Source organism: Salvelinus fontinalis, chromosome 8 (genome assembly GCF_029448725.1).
Source record: "Salvelinus fontinalis isolate EN_2023a chromosome 8, ASM2944872v1, whole genome shotgun sequence".
Classification (NCBI taxonomy): domain Eukaryota; kingdom Metazoa; phylum Chordata; class Actinopteri; order Salmoniformes; family Salmonidae; genus Salvelinus; species Salvelinus fontinalis.
In genome coordinates, this window is record NC_074672.1 from 6,636,754 (window position 1) to 6,660,649 (window position 23,896).

The 23,896-nt window shown below is 44.2% G+C and overlaps 1 protein-coding gene across 3 annotated transcripts in view; it reads right to left on the reverse strand.

The window, feature by feature from the left end:
- Positions 1-23,896, reverse strand: part of LOC129860444 (histone-lysine N-methyltransferase PRDM16-like) — a 366,029-nt gene that overhangs the window by 17,903 nt on the left and 324,230 nt on the right. For 2 of the 3 annotated variants that reach the window (XM_055930829.1, XM_055930831.1), the window contains exons 11-14: positions 22,301-22,512; positions 21,422-21,499; positions 13,791-13,960; positions 8,671-8,836 (exon numbers count right to left, since the gene is read on the reverse strand). In XM_055930829.1, coding sequence (XP_055786804.1) covers positions 8,671-8,836; positions 13,791-13,960; positions 21,422-21,499; positions 22,301-22,512 — 626 coding nt within the window. The remainder of the gene's footprint in view (positions 1-8,670; positions 8,837-13,790; positions 13,961-21,421; positions 21,500-22,300; positions 22,513-23,896) is intronic. The other variant, XM_055930830.1, reaches the window with a different exon arrangement.

Here is a 23,896-nt window from a genome sequence, read left to right on the forward strand (position 1 = left end):
GGACATCTTTCAACCCAAAGACGATTGTTTTGAAGAAAGGACACCTTGCCCAAGATTCTGATGGAAGCTCAGCTAATAGTAAGCAGTCGTTATGCTGATAATTCATTGTTCTGTTGAAAAAAGTAAAATGCATACGACACCATTACTTGCCGTGTAGCCTTGCTTTATCGCACCCTGTATTGCTCAGTAATGTTCATTTTAAAAATGTAATTCAGCGATTGCATTAAGAACTAATTTGTCTTTCAATTGCTGTCCAACCTGTATTTTTTAGTCAAGTTTTGGAATAGTTACTGATTAGATTAGGTGCCTCTTCAAAGATTTCTCCTGCCATTTTCTGGGCAGCTTTGCTACTTTTCTCATTGTATAACCACGATTTGTGCCGCTAAATATGCACATTTTCGAACAAACTCTATATGCATTGTGTAATAGGATGTTACAGGACTGTCATCTGAAGAATTCTGAGAAGGTTAGTGAAACAATTAATATATTTTGGTGGTTTATACGTTATAGCTATTTTTGCCTTGAATCAATGCTGTTGTTATGTTTGCTATTGTGCTAAGCTAATATAACGCTATATTGTGTTTTCGCTGTAAAACACTTGATAAATCGGAAATATTGTCTGGAATCACAAGATGCCTGTCTTTCAATTGCTGTACACTATGTATTTTTCAGAAATGTTTTATGATGAATATTTAGTTATTTGGCGTTGGTGTCTGTAATTTTTCTGTCTGCTTTCGGTGCAATTTCTGACTGTAGCTGCAATGTAAACTATGATTTATACCTGAAATATGCACATTTTTCTAACAAAACATATGCTATACAATAAATATGTTATCAGACTGTCATCTGATGAGGTTGTTTCTTGGTTAGTGGCTATTTATATCTTTATTTGGTCGAATTTGTGATAGCTACTGATGTAGTAAAAAACTGATGGAGTAAAAATAGTGGTGTCTTTTGCTAACGTGGTTAGCTAATAGATTTACATATTGTGTCTTCCCTGTAAAATATTTAAAAAATCTGACATGTTGGCTTGATTCACAAGATGTGTACCTTTCATCTGGTGCCTTGGACTTGTTAATGTGTGAAAGTTAAATATTTAAAAAAAATATATTTTGAATTTCGCGCCCTGCACTTTGAGCTGGCTGTTTTCATAAGTGTACCGACGTCGGGCTGCAGCCATAACAGGTTAATCTAACTTCTTTCATCGCAACTCATAATCAGGCCATGTCCTATTTGTTTCATAGTCGATATATAATGGTATTTCATGACAGTGTTAGCGGTTAGCTTTTTTTTACAGAAGGATGAAAGAACACAATATGTCTGTCAGGGAATGCCATTCTGATATGTCAGATGAAGAGTTAGACCAAAAAGTCAGTGACATAAAGGCAAGGATGCCCCATGCAGGCTTTAGCATGGTCAAAGGAAGTCTCAGAGCAATGGGCCATCATTTACAATGGCGAAGAGTCTTTGCAGCGTGTAGATGGTGCAGGTATCATTGCCAGAATGATCTAGCTTCATTTCATTGCTTGGCAAAAAATACTCTGTTCCTGCTCCCCTGTCTCTCGTCCACAATGATACAAATCATAAATTGATAAGGTACTAAGATGTATAATGTCTCCATCAAATCTAAGAAGTTATTTTAACTTTTTTAATCTTACTTATTCGTAGACACATTTTCAATGATGTATGAAACTGGAGTTGTTCTTCATCAACTGGTAATACATAAATAATGAAGCAGGCTAATAGGTTAAACATTTCACTTTTAATTCCAATGCTTTTTTTCAAGATACAACATTGTCTCATTTGGTGGTATAGATGGATTTTCAAGGAAGGTAAGTATATTATTTTGTATGCATATTACATATTTCCCATCACCTAATGAACAACCACAATAGCAGTCTGGTGTTAAGCTTTCTGTGCTGTATTGACGCATCCTGAAAATGACATCTGCTGCTTTAGATTGAACGTTCATCTCAGTTATTATTTTCATATTTACAAAAAACAAGCAATTTTCTTGACTTTCAGAGTGTGAGCTGATCAAGGGGTTGAAAATGTAGATATTGCCAGATGTTCACTGTCCGAGGAAGCTTTATTCCTGGCAAAAGTGTCCATAACCAGAGGTAATTAAACTGTTCTGTGTTCTTTTTCTCTCTTCCTCTCTGTCTGTCTTGTACATGGAACCTGACTCACATGCAGTTTGGAGGAAGAAGGAAACCTTGACCCGCCAAATTCTATCCACCTCTTCTGTGTGGGATATGTGTTCCTACCTCGTCTGTGTGCAGATCTGCAGCATTTCACAGAGTTGGAATAATCACCCTTTAAGTACAGAGGTCAACCTGACACCTCACCAGCTGTGGCATATCGGAATGCTCCAAACACCTGTGCACATTTTAGTTTTTGCCTTAGCACTACACAGCTGATTCAAATGATCAAGTCATCATCAAGCTTCAAGTGGTATTTACACCTGCATTGCTTGCTGTTTGGGGTTTTAGGCTGGGTTTCTGTACAGCACTTTGAGATATCAGCTGATGTAAGAAGGGCTATATAAATAAATGTGATTTGATATTAATTTGTGATCTGGTAATGTAAAAGTCGAATAATGACATTATCTTCTATTGTTTGTCCTCATGAGTCTGTTTTTCAGCATAAAGTACTCTTTGGCCACTTAGTGTGGACACCAGGTGAGACCACACGCACACAATAACAGACTCTCTCCTTCACTCAGTCCTTCTCCCTAAATCCTCTAGGTTATATCAGCTGTGTTGGTGAACCCCTCCCGCATCTGAATTGGCTGACACAGAGGGCACAGCATGATTATACTGTAGGTGAAAGGTCACTTGGTCGGGTCAACAGGAAGTATTACTAAAGAGATGCTTTACATTGAAATACAGATAGAGATGTAGTAGTCCCAGAGTTAATGATCCAAGGTCCGTTTTGCATTTCACCTCCTGATGATTATGATGACTGAACGTGTTAGAATAAAAAGAAAACAAGGCTTAATCATGCTCTCTATCCAGCTGTCTCTCGTCTGCATGTATGTTTTGATGTGAGAGAGGAAGCCAGTTCCGTCATCGCCACTTCACCCGGTCTTAAGATAACCTTCGGGCCAACTGGGGGCCCAACGCTGGTTAGGAGACACCGCTAGAGAATATTAGGGTAGCACTGTAATTCATTAATCATATGCTATCTGCCTCTGTTCTTACCTCTCTCCCCACCTCGTCTTTCTTCCTCATTTTATAATGCACACCATATGTGCATTGAAGTGCAGATTGAACTTATAATAGAATATGACAATTATCCTAATTATAATGCATGTATTTATAACACCTGGATAATGAACTGCTTTCAATAAAGCGTTTCACATTCTCCACTTGGGAAATGAAGTATCTCATTGAAATACTATCCTGTGTCCTCAGATTAATGCAGATGAAGGGAGTTAGATATGCATAGGTTTTTTATTCTGTATATATGAATTACAAATCATATTCCTAGTCTATTGCATGTAATCATTGATGTCCCAGGAGCAGGAGTGGTAAACACTGTTGAAGTGTATAATTGTAATACATACATGCAGACACAATATCATTCAAAGAATGGAGTTTGATACACCTGGTATTGGATCTGACTGAAAAAGAATGTCTCACAGAAATTCATACCTGAACCGCACCTTTATTTGCCATGGAAGAGTACATGATCAGTGAATATATTCAATGTACAGGCTACAATGTGGGAATATCATGTGTGGAAATAACTACAGTACATGTAAATAGGACTTGCATCCTTGGCACAATAAAGTTATTATATTCTACTCAATCCATAGGCTTCATTAATGCCATTCAGACTTGAAGTTGATACAACAACTATGATATCTGAGGTTCATAGATTGGTATGAATATTAGTTCAGAACCTAACGTTTTAGAGTCCATACACAGATTCATACCTAACGTTTTAGAGTCCATACACAGATTCATACCAAATGTTTTAGGGTCCATACACAGATTCATACCTAACGTTTTAGAGTCCATACACAGATTCATACCAAACGTTTTAGGGTCCATACACAGATTCATACCTAACGTTTTAGAGTCCATACACAGATTCATACCAAACGTTTTAGGGTCCATACACAGATTCATACCAAATGTTTTAGGGTCCATACACAGATTCATACCAAACGTTTTAGGGTCCATACACAGATTCATACCAAACGTTTTAGGGTCCATACACAGATCGACTACTTACTGTAGCTAGCTACACATCCATAGGCATACAGTTCTTTTTATCCTCTACTACACAATAAGCAAGTAAATAGTTAGCTAGCTATGTTACTTCAGCTGCATTGCAAGGCAAGCTTACACAAGTGTACATTCAATTTGTAGTAAATGCTTTAGCTAGCTCGATTCTTTACATCCACTGTTTCCCAAGACGACAGCCCGGTTTGCGGGTTTCCTCAGGAGTCCCTAAAACATTAAATAACATGAATTACAAGGTCATGCTGTACTGATGTCAGCTAGCTGGCTAGTCAGTTAACTTGCTAAATCGCGATTTTCGTAAATTAACTTTATGACAAAAAAATATGCACAATCGTTTGTCTCTACATTAACAAATTCCTCTAAATTGTCCATTTTTAGTTTAACACGTTATGACATACCTACTTACATCTGCTTCCCCCGTAATGTTTTGTCAGCCATCTTTGTTAGAGAAAGTCACCAGGGATGGGTGGCTCGCATCAAATTCGTCATCGGAACCACTCTATATGATTGCTCATTTAAAAACCTTGGGACCCAAATGCATAATTAAAAAATAAATACATATTTCACCTTTATTTAAAACTTCTTATGGCTGGGGGCAGTATTGAGTAGCTTGGATGAATAAGGTGCCCAGAGTAAACGGCCTGCTACACAGTCCCAGAAGCTAAGATATGCATATTATTAGTAGATTTGAATATAAAACTCTCAGAAGATTCTAAAACTGTTTGAATGATGTCTGTGAGTATAACAGAACTCATATGGCAGGCAAAAACCTGAGAAAAAAATCCAACCAGGAAGTGGGAAATCTGAGGTTTGTAGGTTTGCCTATCTAATATACAGTGTCTATGGGGTAATTTTGCACTTCCTAAGGCTTCCACTAGATGCCAATAGTCTTTAGAAACTTGTTTGATGCTTCTACTGTGAAGGAGGGGGAATGGGAGCTGAATGAGTCAGGGGTCTGGCAGAGTGCCACGAGCTCACTCAGGCGCGCCCCCATGAGAGGTAGCTGCGTTCCTTCTCCTTTCTAAAGACAAAGGAATTCTCCGGTTGAAACATTATTGAAGATTTATGTTAAAAACATCCTAAAGATTGATTCTATACATCGTTTGACATGTTTCTACGAACTGTAATGGAATTTTTTGACTTTTCGTCTGGCCTGCGTGTCATCAATTTGGATTTTGGAACTAAACGCCCGAACAAAAAGGAGGTATTTGGACATAAATTATGGGCGTTATCGAACAAAACAAACATTTATTGTGGAACTGGGATTCCTGGGAGTGCATTCTTATGAAGATCATCAAAGGTAAGTGAATATTTATAATGCTATTTCTGACTTCTGTTGACTCCACAACATGGCGGGTACCTGTATGGCTTGTTTTGGTCTATGAGCACTGTACTCAGATTATTGCATGGTGTGCTTTTTCTGTAAAGTTTTTTTGAAATCTGACACAGCGGTTGCATTAACTTCTCAGGCTGAGATTTGACAACAGCCAGTGAAAGTGCAGGGCGCCAAATTCAAACAGAAGTCTCCTAATTAAAATTCCTCAAACATACAAGTATTTTACACCATTAAAGATAAACGTGTTGTTAATCCCACCACAGTGTCCGATTTCAAAAAGGCTTTACGACCAAAGCACACCATCTGATTATGTTAGGTCAGTACCTAGTCACAGAAAAACACAGCCATTTTTCCAGCCAAAGAGAGGAGTCACAAAAAGCAGAAATAGAGATAAAATGAATCACTAACCTTTGATGATCTCCATCAGATGACACTCATAGGACTTCATGTTACACAATACATGTATGTTTTGTTCGATAAAGTTCATATTTATATCCAAAAATCTTAGTTATGTTCAGTAATGTTTTGCCTCCAAAACATCCGGTGATTTTGCAGGGAGCAGAATTCAATTTACAGAAATACTCATAATAAACATTGATAAAAGATACAATTGTTTTACATGGAACTTTAGATAAACTTCTCCTTCACCAGGTAGGCTAGTTGAGAACAAGTTCTCATTTACAACTGCGACTTTGCCAAGATAAAGCAAAGCAGTGTGACACAAAACACAACACAGAGTTACACATGGAATAAACAAAACACTCAATAACACAATAGATAAAATAAAATAAAAGTCTCTATACAGTGTGTGCAAATGAGGTAAGATAAGGGAGGTAAGGCAATAAATAGGCCATAGCGGTGAAATAATTACAATTTAGCAATTAAACACTGGAGTAATAGAGACTGGAGTGATAGATGTGCAGAAGATGAATATGCAAGTAGAGATACTGGGGTGCAAAGGAGCAACAAAAACAAACAGTATGGGGATGCGGTAGTTGGATGGGCTGTTTACAGATGGGCTATGTACAGGTGCAGTGATCTGTGAGTTGCTCTGACAGCTGGTGCTTATAAAGCTAGTGAGGGAGATGTGAGTCTCCAGCTTCAGTGATTTGTTTGCAATTCGTTCCAGTCATTGGCAGCAGAGAACTGGAAGGAAAGGCGGCCAAAGGGGAATTGGCTTTGGGGGTGACCAGTGAAATATACCTACTGGAGCGCGTGCTAAAGGTGGGTGCTGCAATGGTGACCAGTGAGCTGAGATAAGGCGGGGCTTTACCTAGCAAGGATTTATAGATGACCTGGAGCCAGTGGGTTTGACGACGAATATGAAGCGAGGGCCAGCCAACGAGAGCATACAGTTCGCAGTGGTGGGTAGTATATGGGGCTTTGGTGACAAAGTGATGAGTGCTCTAACTCCCCCTTGTGGTGGTCTGGAGCAATGAAACCGTGATGTGGGTCCCGTGGTGTAAGCTCGCAACTTTTAAAAGGAGGAACCACTGTAGGTCCATCCGTTTTATCTCGTAGATAAATGCCTCAGCCACCACCCCACAACTTTTGAGGGAAGAAACGCCCCGTCCAGTTCTACCCGCCCCCCCATACACACTTTTCTACTGTCTGTGCCCCTTACAATCTCTTCCACTGTCCTAGTCCCCTCCTTCACACACACTGTTTTGTGCCCCATACACAAAGCTCCAGCAATCTCGATCAACACCCTACCTCACAGGCTAGACAGTGTCCAGAGGAGAGAAACACAATAGAGTGAGACAAGTGACTAGACCAACTTGACTTAGTTAACGAGAGGAGACGCATGAGTGCACAGATAGGCATACACACAGCTGTGTGTCTGTGTTCATTGGGGGGGAGTGATGTGTGTGTGTGCGTACATGCATGTGTGTGTGTGTGCATGCATGTGAGCGTGTCTGTGACAGACAGAAAGCAGAGCACTTATTTTGAATTACAGATATTAAAATGCCAGGCTTGCATATTCTGGATGGTTCTGCACTATTGATCCCAGATGGCAGAGGGGCTAAATTACCCTTGAGCTCTGTTGGCTTTTATGTCTCTTGTCTACTGACCAGGGAGGAGAGGGGGGGGGGGACATGAAAGAAAGAGAGACAGGGATCGAAAGAGATAGAAAGACAGACAGAGAAAAGACAGAGACAAAGAAGAAGAGTGAGATGGGGAGAAAGACAGAGAGGAGTGGGAGAAAGACAGAGTCGGAGACAAATAGAAAAACAAGCAGCCCTCTGTTACTGGCATGAAGACGGGTCAGCGAAATCAAGGAGGAACCATTACTTGACATCTAAAGAATCCAACTTGATTCCCTGGGGCTTATTGGAGAAGACAGCTTGCATATTTCCCCCCACACATCTGTCAGAGCTACTGCCTTGGAACCACTGCCTTGGAACCTGGGTAGTATTTATTAGACACCACACTGAAGAAAACGGACTGAAACAGGGACGGAGGGACTATAAGAAACGTGTCCAGTAAGAAACGCTTGTTTTCATTTCCCGGGTGCAAAACATTTGCTGCAGTGTGCATTAATGAACATGACCCTGCTAGCCTCTAGCACTACCTGGAACTGCAGGGCCATAGACTATAGGCTGGTGATGCTTCAGTCTGTAGAGGAGAGGAGAGCAGGTAAACATGGCCTTGGTTATAGTGGAACAGCCTGGGCGGTTTATTTCAGTTGAGGTGAAATGAGTCGTTGAGAACAGGCAGAGTAGAGGAGGGGGCACTGGGGGCTGTACTGTGCTTACTGTACTGTACTCCCCCTAAAGCCTGTTTGAGCAACATCTGACAGGGGAGCAGAGTTAGTTCTGTCAGGAGGGCAGAGTGACACCCCAATAACTGTATAGTATACTCCCTAGAAGCCAAATGTACATCAAAAACGATCAATGTGAGTTAAATGTATTTGGGTGTTTATGTGTGTAGTAAGGTATGTAAACGGAAGTGATTCTGTGAACAACACTCATGTAATGATGAGTAACTTTTAAGACGCCCCGAGCTAATACCTTGGCTTTAACTCCACCGGCTAACACAGGGGTGTGTGTGTGTGTGTGTGTGTGCATGTGTTACCCCTACCTCTTGTCTGTGGAGCTGGATGCCTGGTTCATCTCGCTGTTGGAAATGAAGTTGCGGATTTCCGAGAAGTAAGAGTCCTCTTTCTCATCTAAAAGGTGATCTGGCTCGGAGTTGGGAGAGGAAATGTTGGTTCCTAGGTTGGAGAGGATCCCAGAGTGTTCACTCACTGTAAGCGAGAGAGACACACACACACACACATGCACACGCAAACAGACACGCAAACACACACGCAAACACACACACACACACACACACACACACACACACACACACACACACACACACACACACACACACACACACACACACACACACACACACACACACACACACACACACACACACACACACACACACACACACGTTAGTAACAGCATATAAAGCTATAATCAACAGCAGGAATAGGGAACTACACTCGATGAGATGCGTAATGTGTTTAGTTAAAGTCTACTCACCCCTTGCACAGTTGTCACATTTTGCTGCCTTAAAAAAACTAAAAAGGATTACATTAGATTCTTTTTCCTACACATCAACACAATCTGCTCCACAAGGGAAAGAAAAAGTTTAGAACTTTGTCTTGATTGTGTCTGTCTTCACATGCCACAGTTATTACCTTGTGGAAGTAACTTTGGCGGAAATTACAGCTGTAAATCATTTTTAATAACATTCTATCAACTCTGCATAACACTTAGGGCAACATGCAGTGCCTTCAGAAAGTATTCACACCAGTGGAGGTTCCTCAGAGGAGGAAGGGGAGGACCATCCTCCTCTGTGAAAAATAGTCAAACATTTAAAAAGTGATCAATTTTAGTTAAAACTAAAGTAAATATATTGTCACCAAATAATTGATGAAAACAGACTGTTTTGCAGTGAAGGTCTACAGTAGCCTCAACAACACTCTGTAGGGTAGCACCATGGTGTAGCCGGAGGACATAGTTTCTGTCCTCCTCAGTACAAAACCCAGGAGGCTCATTCTCCCTACCTTCCATAGACTTACACAGTAACTGACTTACACAGGGTCCTCCAGCCTATCAGAGCTCTTGCAGCATGAACTGAGATGTTGTCCACCCAATCAAAGGATCAGATAATGTATCTAGTTCTGAAAGCATAAGCTACAGCTAGCTAGCACTGCAGTGTATAACATGTGGTGTGTAGTTTACTCAAAGAGAGAGAAAGACAACAGTGGAACAGTTTTGAACAAATTCCTCTCTTCCAAAATGAAGGAGAAACTTTCAGTTTCACTTACTTAGCTAGCAAATGCAGCTAGCTAATTTAGCCTACTCAAACGTGGCAGCCACATTGTATAGTGAGAACACCAATCTATTTCATCAAGTGAGAAAACCAATCTATTTCATCAAGTGAGAAAACCAATCTATTTAATCCATTTTGAATTCAGGCTGTGAAACAAAGACATGTTGAATAAGTCAAAGGGTATAAATATTCTCTGAATGCAGTGTACAAGTAACTGCCAAAATAATGGAAACACTCAAGTAAATGTGGGTTCTGGCAGCTCTGTTATGGTGCGGGGTGCATTCTCCTGTCATGGTTTAGGTCCACTCAACCCCGTAGAGGTCAAGGCAAAGACCAATAAATACACAGCCATTCTGAGTGATCACCTTCAACCTATGGTGAATCATCTCTATCCTGATGGGAGTGGTCTCTTCCATTCACAGGGCACCAGTAGTCACTGAATGGTTCGATGAGCATGAAAATTATGTAAACCATATGCCATGGCAATCTCAGTCACCAGATCTCAACCCAATTGAACATTTATCGGAGATTATAAAGCAGCGTTTTCCACCACCATCAACAAAACACCAAATTGCGGAATATCTCATGGAAGAATGGTGTCACATCCCTCCAATAGAGGTCAAGGTGCATTGAAGCTGTTCTGTCTGCTTGTGGTGGCCCAACGCCCTATTAAGACACTTTATGTTTGCGTTTCCATTATTTTAGCAGTTACTTGTGTTTCCTTTGTTTTTGTCAAAATTGGTTAACTTCTCTGGGATACGTGGGATGCTAACGTCCCACTTGGCCAAAAGCCAGTAAAAATGCAGCGCGCCAAATTCAAATAAATTACTATAAAAATCCAACTTTCATGAAATCACACATGAAAGACACCAAATTAAAGCTAGACTTGTTGTGAATCAAGCCAACATGTCTGATTTCAAAAAGGATTTACGGCGAAAGCACACCAAACGATTATGTTAGGTCAGTACATGGCCACAGAAAAACACAGCCATTTTTCCAGCCAAAGAGAGGAGTAACAAAAAGCAGAAGTAGAGATAAAATTAATCACTAACCTTTGATGATCTTCATCAGATGACACTCATAGGACTTCATGTTACACAATTCATGTATGTTTTGTTTGGTAAAGTTCATATTTATATCCAAAAATCTGAGTTTAGGCAAGATGGTACTGTCTCACTTGGCCAATCGCCAGAGAAAATGCAGAGCGCCATATTCAAATAAATTACTATAAAAATCTAACTTTCATTAAATCACACATGAAAGATACCAAATTAAAGCTACACTGGTTGTGAATCCAGCCAACATGTCAGAATTCAAATAGGCTTTTCGGCGAAAGCAAACGATGTTATTATCTGAGTTAGCACCATTGTAAACAAAGAGAGAGAAGCATATTTCAACCCTGCAGGCGCGACACAAAACACAGAAATAAAAATATAATTCAATTCCTTTGACGAGCTTCAGTTGTTGGCACTCCAATATGTCCCATAAACATCACAAATGGTCCTTTTGTTCGATTAATTCCGTCGATATATATCCAAAATGTCAATTTATTTGGCGCGTTTGATCCAGAAAAACACTGGTTCCAACTCGTGAAACATGACTACAAAATATCTCAAAAGTTACCTGTAAACTTTGCCAAAACATTTCTAACTACTTTTGTAATACAACTTTAGGTATTTTTTTAACGTAAATAATCGATAAAATTGAAGACGGGATGATCTGTGTTCAATACAGGATTAAAACAATCTGTAGCATGCTTTCTGGTCACGCGCTCTATCTAACAGTACACAACAAGTGACCCTGATTCAAAATGGCCATACTTCTTCATTACACAAAGGAAAAACCCTCAACTAATTTCTAAAGACTGTTGACATCCAGTGGAAGCGGTAGGAACTGCAATAAGGTCAATTAGAAATCTGTATTCCCAATGAAAATCCATAGAAAAGAGAGTGACCTAAAAAAAAAGAATCTGAATGGTTTGTCCTTGGGGTTTCGCCTGCTAAATAAGTTCTGTTATACTCACAGACATGATTCAAACAGTTTTAGAAACTTCAGAGAGTTTACTATCCAAATCTACTAACAATATGCATATCTTATCTTCTGGGGATGAGTAGCTGGCAGTTGAATTTGGGTACGCTTTTCATCCAAACGTGAAAATGCTGCCCCCTATCCTAGAGAAGTTAAACTGAGTAAATTTTGTTGGGAATCACTGATGGACAGCAACATTCAAACCTTTATAGTCAGGACTGAAGCTGGACCTCTTGTTCCAGTCAACAGCATTCAAATGTATGTAACTGCCCTGATGAAAAATTCTACTCTATCACAGGGTTAGGTATTCAGATTAGATTCAATGTTTATTTAGTTACATGCGCAAAGTCGCAGATGTAGTTGCAGTGTACAGTGAAATACTTAAGCTCCGAGCTCCCACAGTGCAGGTGTGAATGAAAGAATAATAAGAAAACATATTAGGGGGACAGGGGGACACCTGGTGTTGTAGGTGGAGGCCAGACAGTGTGCCCCCAATGGTGCGTTCGGCTGAGAGTACCACCCTCTGGAGTGCCTTGCGGTCAGTATTTTTCAGAAGATTTTCCTGTAACTTTTTACCTGGGCTCTTCTACCTTTCATATGTGTTTTGATCCTAGAAAACTCCCCAATCCTTGCCGGTGACAAGCTTATCAATACCATGATGCTGCCACCACAATACTTGCAAATACAGAAGTTTCCCATCATTGCATTCACTCCGCATTACTGGCCGGTATGACAAAGTAAAAAGGTCTATGTTGAAAAATCTTTATGTAATACTGCAAGACAACATGGCAAATAAATTAACTTTTTTTTTTTTTTTTTTTTTAAACGTCAGGTTTGGGTCAAATACATCACATCACAGAGTGAAACCCTCTGTATTTTCAAGTAATATGGTGGCAGCATCATGTTATGGGTATGCTTGTTTGTCAGGATGAAAATAAATATGATAGGAGCAAAGCCCAGGTAAAAAGATAGAGGAACACCTGCATGTCTTCTAAATACCTAACCCTGGCATGGAGTTTTATATTTCAGTGGAACAATTGCAAAAAATATAATGCCAAAGACACTCACATTCCCGAGAGGTTTTGAGTGTTTCTGAGGGGTCCCGTTTAAATCCTGAGTTAAATCTACTTGAAAATCAGAGACAAGGTTTACATATTGCTGTCCATCAGTGATTCCAACCAAATTTACTGAGCTTGAGGAATTTTTACAAAAACAATGCATATAATGTTGCCTTAACAGTTGTGCAGAGTTGGTAGAATCTTATTCAAAATGATTTTCAGCTGTAAGGTGCTTCCATCAGGTATTCCGTGGTGTGAAGACATACACAATCAAGACATTTTTTATTTTTTATTAATTTCACTTTGAAAATGTGGAGCAGGTTGTGTATCCATTTTAATCCCTTTATAGGTTTTATTTAAAGGAAGTAAAATGTGACAACTTTGCAAGGAGTGTGTAAACTTTCACTAGGCCCTGTAGTCAAAGTTAATGTATAGTGTGTACATGTTAATGTAGTCAATATAGTCAACGTTATCAATTACAGTACGGTCACCAGCAGTAAAATTAAAATAGGTAAATGCTATTTTATTTGAGGCTGTGAATAACAACCATGTATGTTAAAGGGACATTAAACTCCAAAACCAATGTTTGTCAGATGGTTTTAGATCAGGAAATTATACTACACGTATCTTTTCCATTCATTTGAGGTTATAATGACATTTATCGCTGAATCTACAAAACAGGTGGCCTTGGACATAAGTTGTTTGAAAATATCTGCTCAACTTAGATTTTATGGTATAACACAGCTGATCTAGGGGGGGTTCACTAGGTGAACAGGGACCCACCGGGCAGGTTCTCCTGCTCATGCTTCTTTAGGTGGCGGTCCAGGTTGGTCTGCTGGCCGAAACAGCGGTTGCACAGGTGACACCTGAAGGGCTTCTCCTTGTTGTGGATGTTGCGTACGTGCCGCTGGAGGTTGGAGGAGATGCTGAACGAGCGGTCACAGTATTTACACCTGGGGGGGGGGGGGGGCAGGGGGGAGAGAGAGAGAGAGAGAGAGAGAGAGAGAGAGAGAGAGAGAGAGAGAGAGAGAGAGAGAGAGAGAGAGAGAGAGAGAGAGAGATTACATTTCATATGTTTCTGTATTTGCTTCGGTAATGAAAGATTAAAGTGCATCGACCTGAATTGAAAGAGAAAGAGAGAAAGAACAGGGGAGGAGAGGGAAGCAGAAAGAGAGAGAAAGGAGAAGAGAGGTAAAGGGGTAAGACAGGCAGGGAGAAGGGAGGCAGAGAGAGAGAGAAAGGAGAAGAGAGGTAAAGGGGTAAGACAGGCAGGGAGAAGGGAGGCAGAAAGAGAGAGAAAGGAGAAGAGAGGTAAAGGGGTAAGACAGGCAGGGAGAAGGGAGGCAGAGAGAGAGAGAGTACAGGTAGAGAAGGAAGGGAGAAGGAGTGAGCTTGGGAGGCAGAGAGAGAGAGAGAGTACAGGTAGAGAAGGAAGGGAGAAGGAGTGAGCTTGGGAGGCAGAGAGAGAGAGAGAGTACAGGTAGAGAAGGAAGGGAGAAGGAGTGAGCTTGGGAGGCAGAGAGAGAGAGAGAGTACAGGTAGAGAAGGAAGGGAGAAGGAGTGGGCTTGGGAGGCAGAGAGAGAGAGAGAGTACAGGTAGAGATGGAAGGGAGAAGGAGTGAGCTTGGGAGGCAGAGAGAGAGAGAGAGTACAGGTAGAGAAGGAAGGGAGAAGGAGTGGGCTTGGGAGGCAGAGAGAGAGTACAGGTAGAGAAGGAAGGGAGAAGGAGTGAGCTTGGGAGGCAGAGAGAAAGAGAAATAAAGCGAACATTGGTAAAGAAAGGAGAGGTGGTCTAAATGCTGGCCATTCAAATTGTAAAACGTTTTAAAACAATTCTAGTAAAGGCAACAGTTGGACAATGGATGAAGATACTCCAACCTGTTTACATGTTTTAAATCTGTCAGGTAGAGACTGAATTATAGCACATACATTTTTTACTTGCACAGACAAATAATGGAGTTCAGGGATTTGGTGGTAATTAAGGTATTCCATTTATTGTAAAATTTCATATTTTTTTGCACTCATATATGTACAGTATATACATTTTGTAATGGTATCAGGTATTTATGTTATATTTTGTGTTAAAATAAACATAATTATATGTGCCTCATTTGCATAAATACACGGGATGTATTTGCATATATGAATACATTAACATAAAGGGTGGAACAGGACTGCAACCACAACAACTTCCTCCGCCTAGGCCTACCTGCAGCCACCTGCTCCGTCTAGCCCTACCTGCAGCCACCTGCTCTGCCAGGGCTACCTGCAGCCACCTGCTCTGTCTAGGCCTACCTGCAGCCACCTGCTCTGCCTAGGCCTACCTGCAGCCACCTGCTCCGTCTAGGCCTACCTGCAGCCACCTGCTCCGCCTAGACCTACCTGCAGTCACCTGCTCTGTCTAGGCCTACCTGCAGCCACCTGCTCTGCCTAGGCCTACCTGCAGCCACCTGCTCTGTCTAGGCCTACCTGCAGCCACCTGCTCTGTCTAGGCCTACCTGCAGCCACCTGCTCTGCCAGGGCTACCTGAAGCCACCTGCTCTGTCTAGGCCTACCTGCAGCCACCTGCTCCGCCTAGGCCTACCAGCAGCCACCTGCTCCGCCTAGGCCTACCATGCAGCCACCTGCTCCGCCTAGGCCTACCTGCAGTCAGCTGATCCGCCTAGGCCTACCTGCAGCCACCTGCTCCGCCTAGGCCTACCTGCAGCCACCTGCTCCGCCTAGGCCTACCTGCAGCCACCTGCTCCGCCTAGGCCTACCTGCAGTCACCTGCTCCGCCTAGGCCTACCTGCAGTCACCTGCTCCGCCTAGGCCTACCTGCAGTCACCTGCTCCGTCTAGGCCTACCTGCAGTCACCTGCTCCGCCTAGGCCTACCTGCAGTCACCTGCTCCGTCTAGGCCTACCTGCAGCCACCTGCTCCGTCTAGGCCTACCTGCAGCCACCTGCTCTCTATAGGCCTACCTGCAGCCACCTCCTCTGCCTAGGCCTACCTGCAGTCACCTGCTCTGCCTAGGCCTACCTGCAGTCACCTGCTCCGCCTAGGCCTACCTGCAGTCACCTGCTCCGCCTAGGCCTACCTGCAGTCACCTGCTCCGCCTAGGCCTACCTGCAGTCACCTGCTCCGCCTAGGCCTACCTGCAGTCACCTGCTCCGCCTAGGCCTACCTGCAGTAACCTGCTCTCTCTAGGCCTACCTGCAGTCACCTGCTCCGCCTAGGCCTACCTGCAGTCACCTGCTCTTTCTAGGCCTACCTGCAGTCACCTGCTCCGCCTAGGTCTACCTGCAGCCACCTGCTCCGTCTAGGCCTACCTGCAGCCACCTGCTCTCTCTAGGCCTTCCTGCAGCCACCTCCTCCGCCTAGGCCTACCTGCAGTCACCTGCTCCGCCTAGGCCTACCTGCAGTCACCTGCTCCGCCTAGGCCTACCTGCAGTCACCTGCTCCGCCTAGATCTACCTGCAGCCACCTGCTCCGTCTAGGCCTACCTGCAGCAACCTACTCCGTCTAGGCCTACCTGCAGTCACCTGATCTGTCTAGGCCTACCTGCAGCCACCTGCTCTGCCTAAGCCTACCTGCAGTCACCTGCTCTGTCTAGGCCTACCTGCAGTCACCTGCTCTTTCTAGGCCTACCTGCAGTCACCTGCTCCGCCTAGGTCTACCTGCAGCCACCTGCTCCGTCTAGGCCTACCTGCAGCCACCTGCTCTCTCTAGGCCTACCTGCAGCCACCTCCTCCGCCTAGGCCTACCTGCAGTCACCTGCTCCGCCTAGGCCTACCTGCAGTCACCTGCTCCGCCTAGGCCTACCTGCAGTCACCTGCTCCGCCTAGATCTACCTGCAGCCACCTGCTCCGTCTAGGCCTACCTGCAGCCACCTACTCCGTCTAGGCCTACCTGCAGTCACCTGATCTGTCTAGGCCTACCTGCAGCCACCTGCTCTGCCTAAGCCTACCTGCAGTCACCTGCTCTGTCTAGGCCTACCTGCAGTCACCTGCTCTGCATAGGCCTACCTGCAGTCACCTGCTCTGCATAGGCCTACCTGCAGTCACCTGCTCCGCCTAGGCCTACCTGCAGTCACCTGCTCTGTCTAGGCCTACCTGCAGTCACCTGCTCTGCATAGGCCTACCTGCAGTCACCTGCTCTGTCTAGGCCTACCTGCAGTCACCTGCTCTGCATAGGCCTACCTGCAGTCACCTGATCTGTCTAGGCCTACCTGCAGCCACCTGCTCTGCCTAAGCCTACCTGCAGTCACCTGCTCTGTCTAGGCCTACCTGCAGTCACCTGCTCTTTCTAGGCCTCCCTGCATTCACCTGCTCCGTCTAGGCCTACTTGCAGTCACCTGCTCTGCATAGGCCGTACCTGCAGTCACCTGCTCCGCCTAGGCCTACCTGCAGTCACCTGCTCTGTCTAGGCCTACCTTCAGTCACCTGCTCTGTCTAGGCCTACCTGCAGTCACCTGCTCTGCATAGGCCTACCTGCAGTCACCTGCTCTGCATAGGTCTACCTGCAGTCACCTGCTCCGTCTAGGCCTACCTGCAGCCACCTGCTCCGCCTAGGCCTACCTGCAGTCACCTGCTCTGTCTAGGCCTACCTGCAGTCACCTGCTCTGCATAGGCCTACCTGCAGTCACCTGCTCTGTCTAGGCCTACCTGCAGTCACCTGCTCTGCATAGGCCTACCTGCAGTCACCTGCTCTGCATAGGTCTACCTGCAGTCACCTGCTCCGTCTAGGCCTACCTGCAGCCACCTGCTCTGTCTAGACTGCATAATTCAAGTGTGCACCCCTTAAACACAGGAAATACATGGGAAAAAAATGATCCATAGGTGAGCGGTGCATTGTCACTGCTATTAAATGAGTGGTCTGTTCCAGATGGTAAACCACAGTAATGACCCAGAGCCAGAATGATCCAGTCAAACATTGTGGGCATATGGCTGTTCATCTACTATGGGCCTTTCTACATGGACACATTTGTCACTGCAGCACTGACACACACACACACACACACATCAGCGGTGATCGGTGCCATTTAAGATGAGGGAGGACACTTATATTTTTAGTTAGGGATCCCCATCAGCTAATCTTCCTGGGGTCCGAACACATTAGGGCACTTACATCACAAATAAACAAAAGATAAAACAGTACATCCTATAACGTTAATACACCACTACATATCTATAATACTAAATGTATAATACCGCCATACCACAATATTACACCACTACATCTCTACAATACTAAATGTATAATACCACCATACCACAATATTACACCACTACATATCTACAATACTAAATGTATAATACCACCATACCACAATATTACACCACTACATCTCTACAATACTAAATGTATAATACCACCATACCACAATATTACACCACAGTCCCTTTAACATTCGCCTGAACTGCCCTGGAGGCACCAATTCCACCAACTTTGAAGGTCAATAAAACTGAAAGCAGATTTCCCCAACTGTAGAGATGGAAGGGATCTCCAGCGTTAGACCCTGAGTCCTGGTCTGCTAACTTATACTGTATGTCTAAAGGCATCTCCAGGGTTAGACCCTGAGTCCTGGTCTGCTAACTTATACTGTATGTCTGAAGGCATCTCCAGGGTTAGACCCCGAGTCCTGGTCTGGTAACTTATACTGTATGTCTGAAGGCATCTCCAGGGTTAGACCCTGAGTCCTGGTCTGCTAACTTATACTGTATGTTTGAAGGTATCTCCAGGGTTAGACCCTGAGTCCTGGTCTGGTAACTTATACTGTATGTCTGAAGGTATCTCCAGGGTTAGACCCTGAGTCCTGGTCTGGTAACTTATACTGTATGTCTGAAGGCATCTCCAGGGTTAGACCCTGAGTCCTGGTCTGGTAACTTATACTGTATGTCTGAAGGCATCTCCAGGGTTAGACCCTGAGTCCTGGTCTGCTAACTTATACTGTATGTATGAAGGCATCTCCAGCGTTAGACCCTGAGTCCTGGTCTGGTAACTTATACTGTATGTCTGAAGGCATCTCCAGGGTTAGACCCTGAGTCCTGGTCTGGTAACTTATACTGTAGGTTGACAATGACGTAAGCAATGTATCCAGACTTCAAAGGAGGCCAGACTACTTTTATCTGCCCCCCTCTTGACATCGTATAGAATTTTTTTTTTTAGAGTTCATGTCCTGCAATTCTACACATATTGCCATAGGGAGTAGATAAAATGCGGCTGTTTTAAGCCACATTTTCTGCAATTATATACATTTTTTCATTGTCCAGAGAAAAGATTTTGACTGAAATAACAAGAGAAAAACTGCTGATGCTCAACCAAATTTAGAAATTGTACCTTGAATATAGACGCTATCGGCATAGTCAATAACCGGAATGAATGTTGACTGAATGATTTGTTTTCTGCTATTTAATGAAAGACAGGACCTGTTCCTATAGAAGAAGCCGGTTTTAATTCTTCATGTCTTAACTAACTCTTCAACATGCTTTTTGAAAGATAGCTTTTTGTCAATCCAGATGCCCAGACACGATCAATGAGGGCACCATCCATATAACATCAGATACATTTTTAAGTGATTTGGAAAATAACATATAATTCGTTTTACTTTGCTGAAGTACCAATTTAGGTTCAACAAAGACTTTCTGCAGGACAAGAAAGCAGATTGAAGTTCTGGGTACAGCTGAAAGTTATACTTTTTTTTTTTTTTTTTACAGATAAGCCAATATTGTTAATGTAAATAATGAAAAGAACCAGACCAAAAATCGATCCCTGTTAATGTCTAGAAAACCTAATTTAACACCATCAGTAAATACACACCGTGTTCTCTCCTTTAAATAATTTTCAAACCAGCTACACGCAGCCTGGTCCAGGCCATTTGATGAAAGCCTCTGAATAAGTAATGAATGGAGCATTACCGCCTGAATGGGGTCTTTCAGTGGTCCGGTCTAAGTGGGGCCAATTTCAAAGCAGAAAGCATCCGTCTGATAGGATAAAAGATCTCAGGCAGGGAAATGGCCCTACGACAATGAAGCATGAGTGCCTGGCTATGAGGCCCAATTTTCTCTCTCTCTCTCTCTGTCTTTCTCTCTTGGTTGCTTTCTCACTCTCACATACACACACTGTCGCTCTCTCTTGGTTGCTCTTTTCCTCTCTCTGTCTCTCTGTTGCTGTAGGTCTCTTCTTGTCTCTTTCTCTTTCTCTCTCTCTCCCTGATATTTGCGTGAAAAGTGGCAGAGATAATGATGTCTGCTATTTGTTAGGGTAAATTGTTTCTAAATGAGGTAATCAGCAGATTGTTTGGACTGGGCGCGGGGACTGGGTCCCCCGAGAGAGTGTGTCTCTCTCTCTCTCTCTCTCTCTCTCTCTCTCTCTCTCTCTCTCTCTCTCTCTCTCTCTCTCTCTCTCTCTCTCTCTCTCTCTCTCTCTCTCTCTCTCTCTCTCTCTCTCTCTCTCTCTCTCTCTCTCTCTCTCTCTCTCTCTCTCTCTCTCTCTCTCTCTCTCTCTCTCTCTCTCTCTCTCTCTCTCTCTCTTTCTGTAAATTGTGCTCAGGGAGTTGGCACTACAGCTCAACAGAGGACAAAGTGCACCACTTTCGTTTTGTGCCCTCGGGTTAACCGAGTTTCAAATACTAGATGGTCCATTTGAAAATGAGATTGCAGGTTATTGTCAAAAGTAGAACTGCTTGCCTATCACTGCCACTCTTGCCATTTCACTGTCAACATGTTCTCAAACTGCGTACTGTTTGTTGGACTCCAAGAGACGGAGAAATAGAGAGATGGAGAAACATTCAGCAGAAAGAGAGAGAGATGGAGGGACACAGGGTTCAAGAGCGAGAGAGAGAGAGCGTGGTATGTGTGAGTGTGTATGTGTGAGCTCTCTGTGGCGTGGCGAGCAGAAGTAGCTGGCAGGACTCTCTACGTACTTGACGTTGTTATGATAAACGGCTTAAGAGCATCTTGAGAAATGAGGGCTGTGAGGTTCAGAGGTCAATCAATGGGCTCTCTGAATGGCTGGGGTCTAAAGAGGAAGGAAGCCCCCTCCCTATCTGTGCAGAGACTGGGCAGGGGCCAAATGACTGATAATTAACTGGTCTCTATAAATGGAGGCCCTGTTTTCCCCAGGGCACTATTACAACCCGACATTGTCCAGGACCATTCCTCCATCCCCCCCTACCACCCTATTCCCTCCCTCCAAGATATATATATGTATATATCACTATGCTGTGTGTGTACAGCCGAATCAGCACATTTGAGTGTGTGTGTATGTGTGTGTCCGTTACGAAGGCCTATGCAAGGCAGGAGTGTGTTTTGATTGCCAAACGAGGAGGAATAAATCAGGTGGGAAGGACGTGATGTCATCATTGGTTGACCGGGTGGAGTAGGTCTCTGTCAGCGGTATAGAGGGATGGAGGAGAGAAGAGGAATGGCTTACCTGTAGGGCTGCTCCCCTGTGTGTGTCCGTAAGTGCCTGGTAAGATTAGCTGACCTGGGGAAGATCTTCCCACAGTACCTAGAGAGAGAGCGAGAGAGAGAGATGGGGGAGAGGGGAAAGTGTGAGAGATGAGGGAGTGGGAAAAGTGAGAGAGAGATGGGGGAGCGGGGAAAGTGAGAGAGAGAGAGAGAGATGGGGAGTGGGAAAAGTGAGAGAGAGAGATGGGGAGCGGGGAAAGTGAGAGAGAGATGGGGGAGCAGGGAAAGTGAGGGAGAGAGAGAGATGGGGAGCAGGCAAGGGGGAGAGAGAGAGAGATGGGGGAGTGGGGAAAGTGAGAGAGAGAGATGGGGGAGTGGGGAAAGTGAGAGAGATAGATAGATGGGGGAGCAGAAAAGGGGGAGAGAGAGAGATGGGAAAGTGAGAGAGAGAGAGAGAGATGGGGAGTGGGAAAAGTGAGAGAGAGAGAGAGAGAGAGATGGGGGAGCAGGGAAAGTGAGGTAGAGAGAGAGATGGGGGGGCAGGTAAAGGGGAGAGAGAGAGATGGGGGAGTGGGTAAAGTGAGAGAGAGAGATGGGGTAGTGGGGAAAGTGAGAGAGAGAGATAGATGGGGGAGCAGGAAAGGGGGAGAGAGAGAGATGGGGGAGTGGGTAAAGTGAGAGAGAGAGATGGGGGAGCGGGGAAAGTGAGAGAGGGAGAGAGAGCATAGCTGTAATATCTTATGTTGATCCCATATATCTTTTTTTAAGTTGACAAACTAAACTGTCTGGTGGGTACCTACCTGCAGGTGTAGCGCTCCTTGACCTTGCGGAGGATTGCGTGGGAAAGGGAGGGCGGCGGAGAGCGGAAGTTGACAAACTAAACTGTCTGGAGGGTACTTACCTGCAGGTGTAGCGCTCCTTGCCTTTGCGGAGGATGGCGTCGGAGAGGGAGGGCGGCGGAGAGCGGAAGTTGAAGAGTGGGCGGGCCGAGTGCTGCAGCAAGTTGGGCGAGGCATCCAGTTTGAGAGCGCCAAAGCTCTCCAGCTTCTCCGTCATGCTCTCCATGGCTGACATCTGAGGTAAAGAAGGTGTACCATGGTAAAGATACTGTAGCTGTAGATAGGGGAAAATGTACAATCACGTTTTAGGAACAAACTGTTTCTCAACAAATCAAATTGTACTTGTCACATGCGCAAATCAAACAGGTGTAGACCTTACCGTGAAATGCTTACTTACCTTCACCAACAATGCAGTTCAAGAAATAGAGTGAAGAAAATATTTACTAAATAAACTAAAGTAATTTTTTAAATAAAAAGTAACAATGAAATAACAATAATGAGGCTATATCGAGGGGGTACCGGTACCGAGTCAATGTGTGGGGTACAGGTTAGTCAAGGTAATTTGTACATGTAGGTAGGGGTGAAGTGACTATGCATAGATAATAAACAGCGAGTAGCATTAGTGTAAAAATAAGGGGGGGGGGTGTCAATGTAAATAGTCCAGGTGGCCATTTGATTAATTGATCAGCAGTCATATGGCTTGGGGGTAGAAGCTGTTAAGGAGCCTTTGGACCTAGACTTGGCGCTCCGGTATCACTTGCCGTGAGGTAGCAGAGAGAACAGTCTATGTCTTGGGTGACTGGAGTCGTTGACCATTTTTGGAACTTCTTCTGACACCGCCTAGTATATAGGTTCTGGATGGCAGGAAGCTTGGACTTAGTAAAGTACTGGGCCTTACGCACTACCCTTTGTAGCACCTTACGGTCGGAGCCCAAGCAGTTTCCATACCAGGCAATGATGCAGCCAGTCAGGATACTCTCCATGTTGCAGCTGTAGAACCTTTTGATGATCTGGGGACCCATGCCAAATCTTTTCAGTCTCCTGAGGGGGAAAAGGTGTTGTCGTGCTGTCTTCACGAATGTCTTGGTGTGTTTGGACCATGATAGTTTGTTGGTGATGTGGACACCAAGGAACTTGAAACTCTCAAACTATTCCACTGCAGCCTAGTCGATGTTAATGGGGGCCTGTTCGGACCTCATTTTCCTGCAGGCCACGATCGTCTCCTTTGTCTTGCTCACATTGAGGGAGCGGTTGTTGTCCTGGCACCACATTACCAGGTTTCTGACCTCCTCCCTATAGGCTGTCTCATCGTTGTCGGTGATCAGGCAAACCACTGTTGTGTCGTCAGCAATTTTTTTTATTTCCCCCCCCCAATTTCATGGTATCCAATTGGTAGTTCGCCACTCCCATACGGACTCAGGAGTGGCGAAGATCAAGCTGCGCATCCTCCGAAACACAACCCAACCAAGCCGCACTGCTTCTTGAAAGAATGCAAACTTAACCCGGAAGCCAGCCGGAGGAAAAACTGTACACCTGGCGACTGTGTCCGGCCCGCCACAAGTGCGCAATGGGACATGGACATCCCTGCCGGCCAAACCCTCCCCTAACACGGACGACGCTAGGCCAATTGTGCGCCGCTTCATGGGTCTCCCAGTCAT